Genomic DNA, 18,882 nt, shown 5'->3' on the forward strand with positions numbered 1-18,882 from the left:
AACAGGATGCATTTCCTGGCACCACGTCATCCCTCCGATCCTGAATTATATGAATATATGGCGTATCTATGCATATGAACGATGCGGGAGGTATCTTTTATGCCTGTACGTGGCCCACCAGGCTTCCAGGAAAAAGCACAACAGCAGTTAGCTGCCAAACGCCTCTGTAGGGTTTGGCTGAGGGGGGGGAGACACCCAAACCCCCCCAGGAGCCCTCGGCATTGACTCCTCAGTGGGGAAGCACCCAAATCCCTGCGGGAACCGGGGTTCGGGGAGGGAAAGGGAGGGGAGAAGGAACACAGGAGGGGCAGGGTCGCCGAGGAGAGATCGGCGGCGGGGGGGAGCAGCCCCCTGCGGGGCCCGGGGCTCGGTGCCGTGACGGGCCGGGCCGCCCTCCCTCATCCCGCGGCGGCACGGGCGGGGGCGCTCGGCGGGCCGCAGTCCCCGGCGGGAGGTTGTCATGGTTTCCCGGGTCACATGTGTGCGAGGTTCCCCCGGCACGGAGCGGGGGGGAAGGCAGGCGGCAGGCGGCGGGGGCGGGGAGGTTTCAGTCACGGACGGGGACGGGGCCGCCGCCGCCGTGCCGGCTGTGGGGCGAAGCGGAGCCGGAGGCTGCGGCCGCCGCCTGGCACCGAGCCGCGGGCGGCACCGCGGGTCCGCCCCCACCTGCGCCGCCGCCCGCCCCCTTCCCGCTGCTGCCTAGGATCCCCCACCTTTTTTCCCCTTTTTCTTTTTTTTTTTTTTTTTCTCCCCTTCCCCCCCGGCCGGCCCCGGCATGAGCATCTCCATCCCGGCGGGGCTGACGGAGCTGCTGCAGGGCTTCACGGTGGAGGTGCTGCGGAGCCAGCCCGGGGACCTGCTGGAGTTCGCCCTCCAGTACTTCGGGCGCCTCAAGGAGGAGGAGGCGGCGGCGAAGAAGGAGAAGAAGGAGAAGGAGGCGAGCGGCCGCAAGGGTACCCCCGCGCCCGGCCATGACAGGGGCAGCCAGCCGCCGCGCCGGGCCCCCCCGGACGCCCGCGGGGTCAACTTCGCGGAGGAGCCCATGCAGACCGACTCGGAGAGCGGCGAGGAAGAGGAGAAGTTCCCGGGTAGGGGTCGTTTTCCCCTTTAATCCCCCTTCCCCGGGCTCCAGGGGGTGTCCCCAGGTGGGCGGCGGGGCCGCGGTCCCCTCCCCGCAGCGCCCGTTTGTGTGAGGGGGGCGAGCGACGGGGGAGGAGGATGAGGAAGAGGATGGAGGGGTACGAGGGCAGATCGCCGGCTGCCCAGCGGCCAGGGAACAGGGGGCGTGAGGCACATATTGCCCTCTGTAGCTGGGGGGTGGTTGGGGTCACCTCGCACCCCGCTGTGGCAGCAAGCAGCGGTGCTGGGGACAGCGCTGTCCCCAAACTTTAACCTCCCGGGCTTGTCCCTTTTGTTCAGGTGTGCTGGGTGGGGTGCCCATGTGCAGCTCCCGGTTCTGGGGCTGTTCGCTTCTTACGCATAGGCCTGAGTACTCCTGATAAACGGCATCCTCCTAGGGGCCATCTATACGTTCGCCTTCTGGAAGAGCACGACAGCGCTAGTCTGCATTTTGTAATTAGCCCAGTAACACATTGGTGTTTGTGCACCTCTCAGGGGCGAGGTGCTGTATTTATACGCTTGATTAAGCATCTTACGTAGCCGTACTTCTGTGCTCTGCTTTATGAAGCACATATTTTAAACCCCTAATTTCTTCTTAGAAGTCAGGCTGAAATCTTCTGCGCGGCAGGAGGGCCTGTGGAGCAAACGTAGCTGTGGGGACAGCAGAGAACGAACGTCTGCAGCATCTCCCCTTTCGTGTGAGGGTAACAGGGTAACACCTATCTGCACGCAGCTGAAAGCGTGTCGCCTTTGTGTGGCTGACAGGCTTTATTTAGAGACAACGCCGATCTATCTAATCGGTGTGATTCGCGGGACAAGAAGCAGCTGTCTCTGAAGGGTGTGTAGCACTCGGTCTTTGTGTTGCGGGAAGGCTGACTGAAAGGTCAGTCAGTGAGGCTAGGTGGAGAAGAGGAAGTGTCAGAGCATCTTTTGAGCATTTTTTTTGAGAGCAGCTTGAAATTGAAGTATACCTCATCAGACCATGAAGCATTCAGCCTCCCAGGTTGTGCTGAAGGGAGATTTACTTAGCAGAGTACAGACGCCAGCTGTTTGCTTGATGAGTATCAGTGCAGTTTTTAAAACTATGGCTTGTGTGCATTTTGTCAGGAAAAAACATAGATGTTTAAGAACTGGGTAAGTTTTCCTTATGTTACACTGTAAGGTAGTTGGCATTCTTTTCATCTGTTCTTTGCAGCCATACCATGTGTGTTTAGTGAGAATTTGAATCTGTCAATCAGGTTCTGCAGATTTACATGGTAATTGAACTCTAATGCTGATTATATCATCTGTGAGATTGCTAAAATCTGGAAATTTGCTGTATTTGAAAACTGAAGCAGGGATAATGTGGAAGAATAAAATTAATACCTCCATTCATTAACACTAGGCATGGTTTTCAAACATGAGGTTTGTAATGCTAAACAAACAGACTCTTCATCATTGGTGAATGGAGAGCTGGAAGTGCAGAAAAGGAGCTTGAATTTATTAGCCTATGCGTATTACATATGTAAAAGTCTATAGGGCATTTTAAGAAGCTTTTGAAGCGTAGTCAATACCCACAGTCAAGATTTTCTCAATAGTCATTCTTCTGTGATTTTTTTCAAGATCACAAACAAAATATTGATTATTGTCAATATTTTCATTGAGGGACATGACTTGGTTTAACTAATTGACCAAAGAGTTTTCTTGAAATGCGTAAAAATATCACATTTTTAAGCCTAATATATTTAGAATTTTAAATTATATTTTGGCTTGTAGTCCATGGCAGTTGGAATAGTTAATAATTAGAAGTAACAAAACCAAAAATATTTGTGAAACCACCTGGAAGGTGAATTAATGAGTAAGTTATAGCAAGTGATTACTAATCGTGTGCAGTAGTGTGTATTTTAAATTCCAATTTTATGTCTGCCCTGAATATGTATACTTTTAAGGTGACATAACAATGCATCCATTCAGCCTTTTGTTAATAACCGGAGGCATAAAGCCTTGTATTTAAATCATTGTTAAGGGTTTGAATACCAATTTAAAAGCATATTTCTTTTATACTTTTATTTTCTGTTTCTGTAAGTAGCAATTCTTGAATGTAAGTTTCTTTCCTTTCTTTGCATTTTTTTCTTTTGCTTTTGTGAATAATCAAACTGCTTCTGTGTAGTCAATTTGCCTCTGTGTTGTATACTGCTTTCATACAGCAGAGGAAAACAAATTTGAAAAGTTTATAACTAAATGTAAAATAAAAAACTCTGGCAAGGAGCTCAGACCTGGTGGCAGTACCTTTTTTGCTAAGGCAGTGTGTTCAAAATGTCAAGTTGACAGTGTTCCTTAATTTGGCAATTCAAACAGGATGTTGTTGAGAGCTTGTTGGAATTGCTGTTGTGTCCAACTCCTTTATTTATTTTTTTCCTTGCAATGTATGTTTCTAAGTACCTGCAAGCACTGCAGTTGAACGCTTTGTCAGTATTAATTTTGTCCTTGAATTGCATTGCAGAAGGTCCTTAAGCATTATTCCATTTTAGAAATGACGAGCTGAGGCATAAGCTGTTTAAAAAAAAAAATACTGTACTCATGTTTAAGAGTCCTATATGAACCACAGATTGAACTACATTCAGGTCCTGTGCTGTGTCTGTTATATCAGTCCCCCAAATCATTTGATTTGATGCAATTAAAGCTACCTTGTTTGATGTGGGGAACTTTGTTGTATTGGCATTGGCACCTGGAGTTAATGTGACCTCTGAAATGACATTCTTTAAGTTCATGGCATTCAAATTTTCCCTTCCTGAACACACTGCTTAATTTGGAAGTGATTTTTAGGTCTTCAGGTATATATTTTTTCTCTATTAGATTGCCCTACGTTGGTGTAGTAGGGTTAGTCAGTGAACACAACTAATTCCTATTAATATGAATAGCAATTACTTAAATTGAATAGGACTTAATTACATTGCACATGTAAAAATGAGCCCCCTCTTAGCAAATTCTTCTGAATTTTTGAAAGTTTAAAGTGCATATTAAAAGGCGTTGTACCATGTCTATGCAAAATTTGAAAATACTCAATAAGTTAATTGTTCATTTACAAATCACTATACTTTTCTCTTTGCACTGCCACTTACATGTCAGTGTGTACCTTGTTTTGATGGGTAATAACCCACATTATTTGTAGCAGCTGTGTTTAAATATTTGCTCAGATCCAAAAGTCCTACTTTGTCTAGCCGTGATATCAATTATTAGATGTTTTTAGGACAAACGTTGTTCTTTAAATTCAAAATCTGCAAGGTTGACTGTACCATTTGGTGTTGTGTAGCCTTTGTTTACTTTTTCTTTTGTTTTACTATGTTGCTTTTTCCCCAGATAGTAATGTATTTTAAGACAAAAATACTTCAGCTGTCCCTCTCCTCCCCCGTGTCATTCTGTTGGTGTGTTGGTGGCTTTGAGCTCCTTCCCTGGAAACTCAAGCTTAAAATGCAACAGTAAATCTCAGTTTTACCCACTAATAAGCAGCAAAATCTTATTTGGATGTTAGGTAAAGCATACGTATTCTAGCTTATGGTATCAGAGGCTTGTCTTTTCTTTTAGTTTCTTTGTTCAGTCTGAATTGTATACGAACTTTGTGTATGTGATACATTTTGAAATAATAGGTAAACTGTAGAAGCCAGAGCATTGGAAAAAGCTTTGCACGTGTCCATGACAACTTTGTGATGATCTGTGGTGCTTCATCAGGTCTGTGAACCTGCTGCTTTCTTCCCGAAATTAAACAAAACCAGAAAGCACTGAACAGTTTCTAACCTTCTTCCAGGCCCCTCATGCAATGATGAGGAAGATTAGAGTAATGGAAGGGGTCAATGAGAGCAAGTAGGCAATACAAAAATGTATAGGGTGTAGTAGGCCATGTAGAAAGACAAGTAAATTTCTTAAAAATGTGTATTTTCAAATTGAAATCTGGGTTATTAAGGGTGGTGGCTGAAAGCATTGCTGTCTAAGCTTGGCTTAGCCAACTCTAAGAATGACGTTTTAATCATTTCTGCACTCTCTCAGCTGAAATATAGGCATGCAAGTAATGCTTTCTTTCTTTCTAGTCAGACCCGGGCTGGAGCAGCCTTACTGAGGATGCATATTAGAGAAGTTTCCAGTTGCAGGCGAGCCCCTGTTGCAAGTGTGTGAGCACGGGCACTGTTGGCATACTCCTCGGCATAATTTTAGGTTATACCTACTTGGGCATTTCCAAATTGTGTCTGGTATGGTTCAGAACACAGCGCATGTCAGAGACCATTCAAAACAAGTGTTTGGGATGCAGAGAGCTTCTGCAAAGGAAAATTTTAGCTGTGTGGGTGGGTGCCTTGCTGTTTCAGGGGGCCATGGTGGTCAGTGGATGGCCACTGGCTGCTCTTACCCAGTGTGCAGAGTCACAAAAACACAAACCTTTGATTCCTTGCTGTAAATCATAAGAATGATGGAGCTTTTTGAAATAATGCCCTCCAGTATTTTTGAGGGGAGCAAACTAAAATATCTTCTTTCTGCCAATAGTTATTTCACAAAGCAAGCCTGAGCAAGTTGGCAGTTTAGTCCTTTTTTTCCCCTCCCTCTCTCTTCTCGTTCTCTTAATCTGACCCAGGTGTTTTGTTCAGCCTGGGAGAACTGCAGTCCAAAAACTTAGTTTGACAAAATTATAAGCAACTGGAAATGTGATCTTGTAATGGGAAGCATTTAGCAGCCTTCATAGTAAGGAGCATGGCTCCACCTCCTACGTGCGTATGTATGTAATTACAGATGAAAATCATACTTTTGCGATAACAACTTTTTTTAAAGTAAATGTTTTTAATAAGACTTTAGTTGAAATAATAGCAATCTCCACTCAAGTGCACCTGTGTGTCCCTGCTTAAAACAAAAGCATGCATGAGTGAAGGTGCATCTATTGGCTATTATTTTATTAAAGTTTCTCTGTGCGTTTAAGAAAAGCAGGGGAAAAAAATTAAGACATAAAGACAGAGAAGAAGTAAAACTATAGCAATAATATTTTAATGTATTTCCAGCTTCTTTTTCTCTGAAGGAAACAGCTTGAAACCGCCTTTGGCTGACTGCTCAGCTCAAAAAAAGAGAACAGTATTAATGCAGGAAGTATGGGAAGACATAAAATTCTGTTGGCGTGAGTTTAAAATGATTGCATTAAGAATGATAAGGTGTAAATAGTGTCAGCACTAACAGTTGCGTACCACCATTCAGTTTCTTGCACGCATCATGTATGTTCTAAAGGAAAACTGGCTCACTCAATCTTCCAGGAGTTCTGTGTCAGTCACTGACTTTGGTTCAGTTTCCCAGAGAAACCTTACACTTTGTTCCCCATGTGTACTCCTGGTTGTGCTTTTGGATGAGTGGAAAAACAATTTATTTTTTCTTTAAGTAAGCATAATAAACATGTTCATGGGCATTAAGAAAGCACCTATTTTTAGAATGTACTCTTGTTGAAGTTATAAAAACAAAACAACAAGAAAAATAAAAACCAATGTAGTAGCCTAGTGTTTATAACCTGCACAGACTGGTGCTTTGTGTATCTATCAAGAAGTTAAGCTTGGTTTAATGCATGCGCATCTCAGGGTTTATCCCCAGTCTGTTACGCAAAAGTATGGCATTCTGTTCACCAGAACAGTTTCCCTCGGTTTGAGGGAAATCTACCTTAAATAGTGAAGTCTCTGCAGACTCACTGGCCTTAGCTGCTCCTGTAAATCTGGAGCATATGGTTTGGAAACCGCACATCTAGGTCACAAGGTACAGATTAATCAAGGTACAATACTGGCAGCTTCCCCGTTTCTGTTCTTCCAGTGTCAAAGATGACCTCTAGGTTGGGAGATTTCATTTGTCAGGACACTGATGAGAGAAGCAAGAAGGCAAGGTAGAAGGCAAAGCGCAGAGGCAAAAAAGGAGTCTGTGTGTGGTAAGGAAAATGTAAAGTTGAAGACAAGAAGAAAGAGAAGGCACAGAAGTGAAGTAAGGGGAAGAAGATGGCAGAAAAGAGAGCACTCACGGAGAAAGAGAATTTAATGCTCTGCTCTTATTTCCTTTACCTAGATGTAACCCTTCTCTCCTCATGTATACACCCTAAACTCCTGTCCTGATTTTCCTATTGAAATTCTGGTTTCCTTGTAAATATATTTTTGAAAAGCAAAAATGCAAACTTAAAAGACACTGAACATTAATTTTAGTTGATGAATGTAAACTTGCTCATTTGACTGTGAAAGATCTTTAAAATATTTTGGCATCTTCATCTGTCCTCTTACTACCGCATCTGGAGACTTGTAATGCTTATAGAAACATGGAATATCCTGAGCTGGAAGGGACCCACAAGGATCATCAAGTCCAACTCCCGGCTCCACGCAGGAACACCCCAAAATCAGAGCATGTGTCTGAGAGCATTGTCCAAATGCTTCTTGAACTCTGTCAGGCTCAGTGCTGTGACCACTGCCCTGGGGAGCCTGTCCCAGTGCACTTACGTTCTAACATTTTAACAAATTCAACAAACATGGAACAGCTGAAAGAAAGTTTCAGCTTGAGTTTGTCATGGGGAATTCAGATTGTTCTCAACCATTTTCTGTTTTTAAAAAAATAATAGTTAATGGCCATCATCAAGAAAGTGAAAATGATTTTAATTAAAAATTATATATTGAATTATACATGTAATACAAAACCTTTTTGAAACGTCCCTTTCATTAGTGCTTAATCAAAATCGCAGTGGTTATTTCACCAACTACATTGATAATGAGAACGCCTTAAAGTCATGCCCTAGAAGAACTATTCTTTCTCCAGGTTTAAGCTCCTCATTTGAGCTTTGAGTGAGTGTACTTATGGGGAAATTTGGTACTTCAAAAAGGTGAATGATTTTAGGAAGGTGAAAGGAGGAGGGAGAAGGCTTTGTGGAGAAGGCTCTGCTGCTAGAATAGGTCTTGACATACATGAAGTAGAAGAAAAAGAGGATTTTTGTTTGTTTGCTTTTTACCATAGAGGTATTATTTAATATAAAAATACATTTATCACATGGATTTTTATATTTTAGGTTGCTATATGGATATGGGTGCATAAAACCAGTGTATGCGTGAGTTACTGTGTGCCAGGTAAATGTGTTAAAAGGAGTATGCACACCTACAAGTAGGTATTACTACCATAAACATGCGTTTGGGTATTGCTTGATAACAGTCTTACGATAAGTCTAAGGGATATATATATATTTATTTTTTCTTTATTTGATGATGGAACAGATGATTCTAGACAGTTTTATGCAGAGGTTTTATACTGACAGCCCCTTTCCTTTCAGGGAACCCCTTCAGTAAACCCTTTTACTTGCTGGAAAAGAACTATTTACTTGGTGGAACCAAACAGGAAGTTTTTATTGTGAATTTCAGTCATGACAAGTAATTACAAATTTTGTGTTTTATTTAATATTTTTCTATATAGAGTACATTTTTGTTCTATGGATCAATTTTCAGTCATAGTACTAAATGAGGTGTTGTTGAGCTAAATTGTTTGTCCTCGACTATCCTTTGTTTTCTCTTTTTTTTCTGCTTTGCTAATTGACTGGTGTCAATTACATTTCTCTTTGAAGAAAGGCTTCATACTTGTCAATTCTATTTTTTACTAAAAAAAAAAATAATCTAAGAGCTCTATTCCAAGTTTTTTTGTGCATTTTATGGTAAAAATAGAAGACGTATTCAGACAGAATTTCTATTTGCAGTCACTGGGGAGTGTAATATATTAATCCAGATATAGATTGATATAGCAAGTAGGCTAGAAGTGCAGTTTTTGAGCTACATCAAAGATATGATGTTGATGAAATGTCTGCTGTTAATCAGATGTCCAGTTCAGCATTTTAAATGATACCATGTCACACAAGGAAGTGTGAGATCTGAAATGAAGGGGGATGTAGCCAGGCAAAGGTGTCTGAAGTGTATGGGAGGTAAAATGCAGGTTGAGGGCACAATGGAGTGCACTGAACAACAGCCATATGAGAGTTTCCCATTCTTCCCATAAGAGGCATCCTATTAGCATCGCTGCTCGGAAAAGTGATTTACAGACCACAGGTAAAATGAGGAAATGATAATGAATGAAACTATACAAAGCTCCAAATTTAAATTTAGCCAACCTTGCCTTATTGTAACGCTCTGGATGGTGGAAGGTAGTGTGGTAAAAACACGCTTTAACAACATAAAGTGTTTTCACTTTTGTTTGCCTCTTAAATGTCTCTGCTTAATGATATTAATATTAAAAAAAAAAAATCAGAGCAAGAATTTGAAGCTGAGAGCTTGAGAAGGTGAAAGCTAATAATGAGAACAGCTTTCTTACCCATACTGTTCCCCTTATTTGACTAAAATGTTTTTTTTTCAAAGATGGGCTAAAAGGGTCAATTAGTAAATATTATGAAGACTTTTTTTTTTAATGGAGGGACTAGAAAATTGCTGCATAAAATAGATTCTGAAAGGAAATTAAGTAACATGATCTTTCCTGCTCAGAGTTGTTCCAGAGACCATCGTGCTTTTATAGAGATCTTTTTAATGGCATCGACCCTTTCTGTGATTCAGCTGTAAAACGTGTTTTTATAAATATTGGTAGTCTTTTCATAGTATAATTTTTAACATGACATGTCTGCTGTAATACATACCAGACAGGAAGAAAAGAAATCCTTGCCTAACACTGGAGACAAAACATTCCTTGCAAAGCCTCAGTATAGGCTATAAATAAAAGATGTACAGAATCTTCACTATCAGGATGGCTACAAGCTGGAAGCCAGTGTAAACACTCAGACCTGCGAGCCTGACAGCGCAGGCTGCAAAGCGTAGTGGTTTTTTTTTTCCCATTCTGATTTTAATGATGGATTTGTAATGCTAGTGCAAAACATAAAATCAATTGCAGCGAGTTACCAGGCATTTGTAACTGTTGCAGCGTATGGATTATCTGGAACTCAAGCTGTTCATGAGAGCATCGTGGTGGCCTCTTTTTGATAACCGCACAAATCAGTCTATGTTGTCAATGCAGTTGTCTTGTCCTTCTGGTTCCCATTACTTCCACCACTGACCCTGTTCCCTTTTAGATCCTCTCAGTGCAGCTGTAACACTTCTTTCCATTGAAGCTTAAGGAACTCCAGTGGTTGTGCCAGTAATCGCCTTTGGTAGAAATTGTTGATCTATGTCACAACTCCTTGAAATAGGTGTCGGTCAAGAAATTTTTGCCTTGTAAGGTTCTGCAAATGAATGTCTAGAATCTAGTGAGCCCATTAAAACAGCATTCCTAGATTAACAACAGTGAAGAACTACAAGGACCAAAACATTGTCTAATTCAGAGCTGGGATTGTACAGAGATTTCTTGTTCTTTTCCAAAAAAATTTTTGTGAAACTCATCACATTTACAGTCAAAAAAAAAAAAAGTGTACTATAGACATATATTAATTTTCTTAAGGCTTTGAACATGTTTTCTACTGTTCTAGTAAAACCATTTTTTGGTCATGAATAGGTATTTAAAAATGTAGGTTTTCAATAATAGACTCCTATAATTAGAGGGACAGATTTTTATTTTGTTTTATTTTATTTCCCTGTTCTGCCTCATTTCTATTGAAATCGAGGAATTAGAATCCAGATACCGTTACAGACCTGCTTCTTCATGTGTCTCTAGTACTAGAGATAAAATTGTCGTATTCTTTTTTTTTTTTTCTTTCTTCTTTTTTTCTTCTCTCTTCTTAATGCGTAGTGTTTTCTCTTTTCAGCCATTTCATTCAATACCTTTGAGTAATGCTCAGGCATCTTTCTCTAAAAGCTGTCATTTAGCTGATGATCTGTCTGTCTCTATTGGTTTTTAATAGGTACTCAAAACATAAGAAACACCGATCTAGCCTTCACCACTACATTATTTAAGCATTTGGGAGGTAATTTAAATATAGAGATAAGTCTTTCTTCCTTCCTGTTGTTGCTTCAACCTACAGGAAATATTATTTAATGGCTAACGTATGCATAAAAAACTGTTCGGAAAGTAGATAGGTGGTTATTTATTCTCAGATACTACAAGCTTTAATTCTTGGGGGAAAATCTGCAGTATTTATCTGCACGTCTCCCTTGCTAACCTGTCAGTTTTGTCCTTCTACTGGAATGTAGCTGCTGCTGGCAGGTGAGGTGTGAGTAGGCATATTCATTTCCATTATCCACCTTCCAAAAAGAAGTACTTTTCTGGTTTTGCTTTCTTAGAACACTTACAAAATGGAGCTGCTCTTTTAAGTGGGCCCCAGTTCGCTGTTTGTCTATGCATTGTCATATGCACGTGGCCTGTCTGTCATTATTTCAAGTTACAGTCTCAAAAAACTAAAAATCAAAGGAATACAATTATCAGGCTTTCTCTAACTCTGTTGTTCAAGTCATTGCGTTCTGCACATTCGTAGACTTTATGGTGCTTACAGTGACTGGGAAGTCCTGGGACCTGGGGAAGTCTCAATCAGAACAGTTTGAGCTTTTGAGACAGAGGGCTGTTTTCCATCCATACAGCTAGTAGTAGTTTGTCTTCTCTGACTGCGTATTAGGGGAGTTTTGGTACTGTGTGACAGCCTCTAGAGGGAAGTTCCGTAATGTGAACTTCTGTAAATGCAACTAGAAAGGCCAACTTCCATATTAATGCCAAAATTGGATGCCATTGATCCATTTCCACCACAGAAAGGGTTTTTCTAGGGAAGTTATACAGAGCGTAAGAATAAAGCAGTGGGTTGCAACCTACTTCCTCCATCTCAGCTTTATTTTTTGTTTAAGGAACCTTCTCGAGCACTAGATGGGCAGAGAGGGGAAAAGAAACAAACTGTAGGAAGAGACAGGGAAATGCAGTAACAGACTAAAATACAGTAACACTTCTGCTTGTCACATTTTGTTGCTGTTACGAGTGTGTCAAGTATTGTGTTTTCCTTCTTTTGCTTTTTGTAACATGGGAAATGAAGAAGATTGCTTGACCGGCTTTTTAAACCGAAACTCAGACAGTGGCTAACATCAGATTTCCTTGCTTTGAGGTAAAGGCTGATTTGCAGTTTTCCTTGACAGCTATGGAGGATAAATCAGAAAAATGTGCACGATCACACTTCTCAGCCCAAAGGAGGCAGGGTGAGCTTTACACTTCTCACACGACACTCGCTGTCGTTACAGCTGACACCAGACAGGGGAAGACGACCCAGGAGTAAGTGAGGCCTGGGTTCCTCTGTGCCTTCTGAGATGCGTTTTACTTCTGAGGAGGGAATTATCATGTGTGGCTGTGCGAGAAACTGGTAGATTACAATCCCATGTCTCGACTTCAGCATTAATTGCAAACTCCTCTTAAACGGGATTTTTTTTGAAACTTTGATGTTTTATTTGCTGAAGGTGATGCACAGTTGCTTGGGAAGGACTAAAGAATCTGACTACACAGCACTGAACATCTGAAGTGGCATGTAACTCTTGTTTCTTTAAATCAGTCACTGTGTAAAGCTGTACCAGCCAGTATGGTGCTGGGATATGTTCAGTTCAGTTGTGCGGGGGAAACTAGGAAAGTGTTTCATGGCTCGAAAGAGCCAGCTGGCGTATTACATGGAGCGTGCATCATACACTTGCAATGTTTAGGTTTATTCAGGAAGCACATTACTAAAGGTAAATTACAGCGTGCAGGCAGGGACAGCACCTTAGTGCCTGATGCAGAGCCGTCCGGTCCCGCCGTTCGGGGTTGCCTTGTACTGCTGAGCTGGCTGGCAGGCCAAACGAGGCAGAGCGGTACTGAATTTGGGACTTTTCCTTCGTGGTGAATAGTGGTTTGGTGTCAGCTGTTAATATTTACCAATTTGTAAGAACTTCTTTTCTTTGGGTCTTTCCTCATTGTAAAATTCAATTGAAATCGTTCAGCTAGTTCAGAAGATAACGGGAACAAGCAGATGGATGATATCACGGTACAAACTTTTCCTTGAACTAAAAAAAAAAAAAGCTAAAGAAATGAAGCAGGAAGCAGTTTTCTCGAAACGAGGTAGTTATTACTAACCCTGATTAATGGCAGCAGATTATGCAGTAGCCCTTATTTGTTGCTCCTTTTTATCAGTTGGTCTGTCATTTGCAAAATGAAATGACATTTGCTTGTTCCCAGTGTTTCAGTGGTTTGTGCTGAAACTAATTTAAACTTCACATGCCAGTTTTAGCAAAAAGGCAGTCTTTCTTCCTAAATATCCAGAATAGAAACACAATTGCTGTTACACTTCAGAGCGCTTACATATTACCGTAACCTGCACTGGGAAGGTAAGATGAGTCTGGTTATTGCTGAGTAAAAGTATTTCTTTGTGATTTTGTTTTGTTTTGCTTTAAATTGGAAGAGATACAAAGGTCAGAATATAAACACAAGCACTGTTTTGAAAATGTAAAGGCAGAGCCAAGAAGATTTACGCATTCATTCCGGAAACTCTACTTTATATTTACTTCTGGCTAGGAACTGACATTGTTTAACTTGTGTTCTGCGTTCCAGGACAAAATAGTTTATAGAGCCATAGAATTACCCTTTTTTTTTTTTTTTTGGATGAAGGGGTGAATTTAGCTTTAGTCTCAGTGTTTGTTATGGATTACGTTTGAGGTAATAAAGATTTTCTGTTTAAAACTAACCTAGGTTTTCTTACACAAGTTGCGTATTATAGATTCTTCTTCTCTGAGTGTAGCTTGTTTGACATCGGTTTCTGTGTTTATGCAGTGAGGAATTGAATGCATATAACTGATTGCGCTTCAGGGAGTGGAAAGAAGGTTGAAGTTTTGTAGTCTGTAAAAAGTCATGCAAATTCCAGTGAGGCTGTGAGATGAAACTCACTGGTGGAGATAAAGCTGTCGCTTTTTATGAATTTACTGAAAGGAAACATGTTTAATCATAGTTTCCAGTTCAAAAATACTGGTTTTGGTGATCAGTAGTTTTGATTTTTAAAATAATATATATGCCATGCTGTTTTCTAGTGGTCAACTACATATTTTATGATACGTCCAAGTAACCTCTTGTCTTAATATCAAAATGATAATTTGGCTCTGTAACTGTGAAACAAATGGAAGAGACGTGTTAATCAGAATTATTGGCATGTCTGTAAAATTAGGTGCCTTTCCTGTATAATACTGCTAGGCATTTTAAGTTTGTGATACAGGAACACCTGCAGGGCCTATGAAACTGCATGCTTTAGAAAATGCATATATGTCTATTTTTACAGGCCAGCTTGATGAAGCTCTTATGGTCTGTCAAGTTAGTTATACATTCATTTAAAAATGTGTTTATATGACACAATATAGTAGCTGAGGGCAACTTTTCCCATATTCTACCAGTCTTAAGAGATGCTTCAAAAATGTGCAACAGAATTTTATTTAAATATTCTGTGGGTCTGGATGAAATCCACAAGACAAAGGAATTTGGACTGAAGGCTAAGGTTTGGTCTCTTCTAATTTCATCCCTTGATAATCGTCCTGTGAGGAAGAAGAATGAGCCAGCAATTAAAAATCTTTGAGACAAATTGGGTTAAATCTCCATGTGTGTCACAGACTTGCTGTGTGCCTCTGAGTAGCTTGCGCTGTGTGCCCGAGCACATGCTGTAACTCCGTAAAGTGGAATATTTGCCATCCCCTTCTTTCAGGGACCTTGATACATTCATGGAGAGTTGCGAGGGGCTGGTGCAGCACCACTTTACTGCAGTACTTCAAAGAACTAATATCGGGAGGCCAGGGCCTGGCTGATGCTAGAATTAACTTTTTTTTTTTTTTTCCTCATGCATCACTTTTTCTGCTCATCATTTTTCTGGAAATGTATAGGAATACCTGAATAATCAGCAGAACTGTTGCAAACACATGAAACCTGTATGACGTAAAGATACCAGACTTCTTCACATAAAGAGCTATTTCATTCTTTACCTTTCTTAAAGTCTGGTTTTATTTTTTTTTCTCTCCCCAAAACAACTTCCAAGTGGGCAAGCTGAAAACTTAGGACTTCTTAAAAAAACTCAAGTATTAAAAAATACCCCCCAAAGCCACATGTTTAGACTACGAAGGTTGCCTATAAAAGCCGTATCAAAACTGCTTCAGTATATTTTATCACTGTCTTTACGTAAGATTACATCTAGGCCAGCTTGCCATTTTCCAGATCCTATCATAGGAAAGTGCCGGTAAGGTTGTTAAAAACCATAGTGTTGCGGAGGGCGCATTCCCCAATGAACAGAACTCTTGCCGAGCCAGCAGCTGCCCCAAAGGGATGTGCTGCTGTGGGGTTGGAAGGGGCTGGAGTAGGGGGGAAGGGGCTGGAAGGGGCTGGCCTTGGGTAGCTGCTGCCCCAGCAGCCGGCGCTTCCCGGCTGGAGCAGACCGCCCCAAGCATAACCTCATGGAGCAAATGCAGGGCTATTTACACCCAGATTATAAAGAGTGAATAAATTTGTCCCGTGTTTGGTTTTTGGTTTTTGAGTTGTCTTTGTTTTAAACATGTTTTTTTAAATCCACTAATAGAATGAATTATTTTTTCCTTCCAAAATCATTTTAAAAAGAAAAAGTAGCAGCAGTATTCCTCATGGTCACTTCTAGTAACCCAGTGTGAGTACTTGGAACATAGGATAAACATTACTTTTAATTAAGCTTACAAAGTTGAGTATCCTTTAACTTCAGAAGCTTTTTGAAGAAGTCTGTATTTTCTAAAAAGTTGTTGAGAAAACAAGGAAGAAATATTAGAAAGTTACAAGTAATTTGCAGAAATTGATTTTTTTTTTTTTTCTGTTGAGTGTATAATGTAAAACGTACTTATTCCAGTAAGTGGAAACAAAAACTCTAGCCTTTCTTCTTTGTGGGTACTTGATTACTGAGATCACTAAGTCTGAGTCAGGCTTCTTACCTGCTTTTTAGCATGCCTGCTTGGATTCAAGTGATGAGCTTTCAGTGCCTGCCCTGGGTAGCATAGCCGGGGGAATAGGGCACGTTTTCGCAAGTGTGGGTTGCCAGTCTGACGTGTAACCGGTCAAGCAAACTCATCTCTTAGTTTTTGTCTCTCCCTTTCCAATGCAGAGTCCTGACCTTTTGTGTTTGCAGACTGTAAACATTTCTTCAAAGGCAGTGGAGGCTGGGGGCGGACACGAGGCAGGACAAGTAGCACTTCACCAGACACAGTTTCTGTCACGTCCCCAAAGTGGAGTCATTTCACTCTTCAACGATTTGTGCCGGAGCAAGGCTCCAGACTGCCAGCTGCACCTCTTGGTCTGCCTTCATTCTGTGTATTTCCCTGGTTAATATCTGAATCTCAGCCCAAGTAGGTAGTTGTAAATAGACAACATGAAGTGTGTGTTGACTTTTTGGATGGGTCTGGAGGGACGGGATCTTTGCTGTATGACCACATACATTGGTTTCAATTGGGTTTAGCAGTATTTCAGGCAGCGGTATTGTTATCAATTGTAATTTTGGTATCGAGTCCAAACTGGGAGCACCGTAGGTTATTTTTTGAAAAGCCCTCTGGTGGCAGACCATGATGTGGTGCCAAGAGCTATTTCATTGCCTGATGACTAATCGGCCCGTGGCTGGTTGGAGGGTGTTGTTATCAAGAGTCATGGAAAGTTGGCCCCACGCAGGAATCTCACAGATAGTTACAGAAGGAAGTCAGGACAACATTCTCAAGCTTTGCTAGCCAGGAGCAGAGCGAAATGGGAGTGAAAGTGACTGTGATGCCGAAGTTTACTTCCAGCAGATGCAACTTTTCAAATGCTGCCCAAACTGTTGAGCAAAATGGAGCGGTACTGACAAATCCATTTCTGGTCATCACTAGAAATTTCTAAATGTGTTCCCAAGGCAATGCAGCCATAAAACATGGGATTTAAAGTTTTCAGTTGTCTCACAGAATGCTTTTACTGGTACTGCCGCATAAGAAGAAAGCAAATGGCAGTAGAGATTTTTGTGCTTTGAACAGCCCTCTGCTGGAAGGCATTTTTCGGCTGCTACCGAATAGTCCCCATAGAAAGTGCTGAAGTAAACTGGTATCTGAAGCTTCCTTTGGGCCCATCTCACCTCTTTTGCATGAGTCTGTTGGTTTGGGACAGACAAGGTGTATCCTATTAACCTGTCCATAAGGTCTGTTCACACTGTGGGCTCTCTTTGACCTCTCATTCTCTAGAGAAATGAGTTTCGGAGGCTCCATAATCAAGGCTCAGGTACTGACTCAGGGTAAGGGGCAGCTTGAGAACAAAGACTGGATCTATAAAGGGCCTCAAGTGACAATGTTTGGTATCATTGTGCATAAATTTACCTTCAGGACACAAAAATCTCCACACCGAGTTAGGCAACTGAGCTGTGTGCTCTGGGCTGTAATCCTGGGGTACTCTGGGGATGTTCTGAATCGTTCCCATGGAGGAGAAAAACAGTTCGCAGGCCGTGGAAAAAGAACCTAAAAAAAGATGCATTATACTCTTATCTAAGCAAAGTTATTTGCTGCTGTTTGTGTCTGGGCACCGTGACGGTAACGTGCAGTGCATGGGTCTGTGTTTGGTTGTGGCCATACAAATGCTGGCCCAGCTGCAGCCAGGCTGGGAACGCAAGACGAGCTGTGCCTGGCTGCGTGCGCTGCTGGGAGCTGCAGCGGGTTCTGCATGCCTGTGCTTGGGAGAAGGGGGATAGCTGTTCGGGGAGAATTTCAGCATCAGGACAGTGGTGATGGAGATGAGATCTGCCTTACATTTGCCCTTTATTTTTTCAACAGCTCGCTGGCATGAGCCAAAGAATACAAGGATGAGTGCTGCCCCGGTCACCTGTAAGTGGTTATCCCTAGTTTCCACTATTATTTACCCACTCAGTTCAGGGGAAATAATGGCCAGCAATGCAGTTTGGGAAGTGCTATTTGTAAGAGCCTCAGTCCATATACTTCTGGCTAATGAAAACCCACTAGATAATGGGCTCTGCTTACATAAAGTTCTGCAGCTCTTTTGGCATTGCTACCAGGATGATGTCTCTGCATGGTTATGCATCAATAGAAAGGACGATGATTTGTGTTATTTGAGCTCATTGTTGATTCATTTTTGCCATTGCCTGCAGTCCTCCTGCTGGTTTGCAGGTTTCATGATGTCTTCAGCAGCACCTGAATTGCTGGTGCAATGTCGACAGGCCAGCATGCAGTGTGTTTGTGGTTAGGTGTGCAGAGTCACTTAGATATTCACCATCACTTTGGTGACCTTCTTTAACCCCTTCCTTGACTCATAAAGACGTCTGTGGTCAATGTGAACCACGCCTGAGGTCTCTTTAGTTTGTGCATCATCAGTAGTCCTGTGGATAGTGGCTTTGACCATCTGAAAAGGACGTAGGTGGCTCTTATTAATGAAGCTGAGTCTGAGTTCCACCTTCTCCCTGGATTCATGTTTGCATGCTGTCCTGCATGTTTGCAAGAGTAAAGGAGTGCAGATATCATCACATGGGTACGTAAAGTCTGTGCTGAAATGAGGACAGGGTAAGTGCTTTGGTTCATGCTCTGAAAACTAATAAAATTGAATGTTAATTCTGACCAGCTGTGAATGGGTATCGTGAATGCAAGAGAAACTCCCTTTAAATAAGTAATGTTCTTAAATAAACAAACTTTAAAATACGCATGAAATCCAAAATCTTAAATTTTGCTAGGAAACGAATATGCAAGCAATGCAGGTTGCAGATCATACATATTCATATACTTTTTCATCAAGGTACTTTGGTAGTACTAGTCTTAGCAAGCAGGCAGAGACTCTGTATAAAACTTCAGAAAGTTTTAATGGTGTTTGCCCATGTAGGATTTGTTGTAA

The 18,882-nt window shown here is 41.6% G+C and overlaps 1 protein-coding gene across 2 annotated transcripts in view; it reads left to right on the forward strand.

The window, feature by feature from the left end:
• Positions 1–548: 548 nt before the first annotated feature.
• Positions 549–18,882, forward strand: part of PRKAR2B (protein kinase cAMP-dependent type II regulatory subunit beta) — an 81,374-nt gene continuing 63,040 nt past the window's right edge. Inside the window, exons 1-2 of one of the 2 annotated variants that reach the window (XM_013190782.3) lie at positions 549–1,088; positions 17,817–17,867. In XM_013190782.3, coding sequence (XP_013046236.2) covers positions 776–1,088; positions 17,817–17,867 — 364 coding nt within the window. In that variant the 5' untranslated portion in view covers positions 549–775. The remainder of the gene's footprint in view (positions 1,089–17,816; positions 17,868–18,882) is intronic. The other variant, XM_013190783.3, reaches the window with a different exon arrangement.

This window comes from Anser cygnoides, chromosome 1 (genome assembly GCF_040182565.1).
Source record: "Anser cygnoides isolate HZ-2024a breed goose chromosome 1, Taihu_goose_T2T_genome, whole genome shotgun sequence".
In the NCBI taxonomy this organism is placed as follows: domain Eukaryota; kingdom Metazoa; phylum Chordata; class Aves; order Anseriformes; family Anatidae; genus Anser; species Anser cygnoides.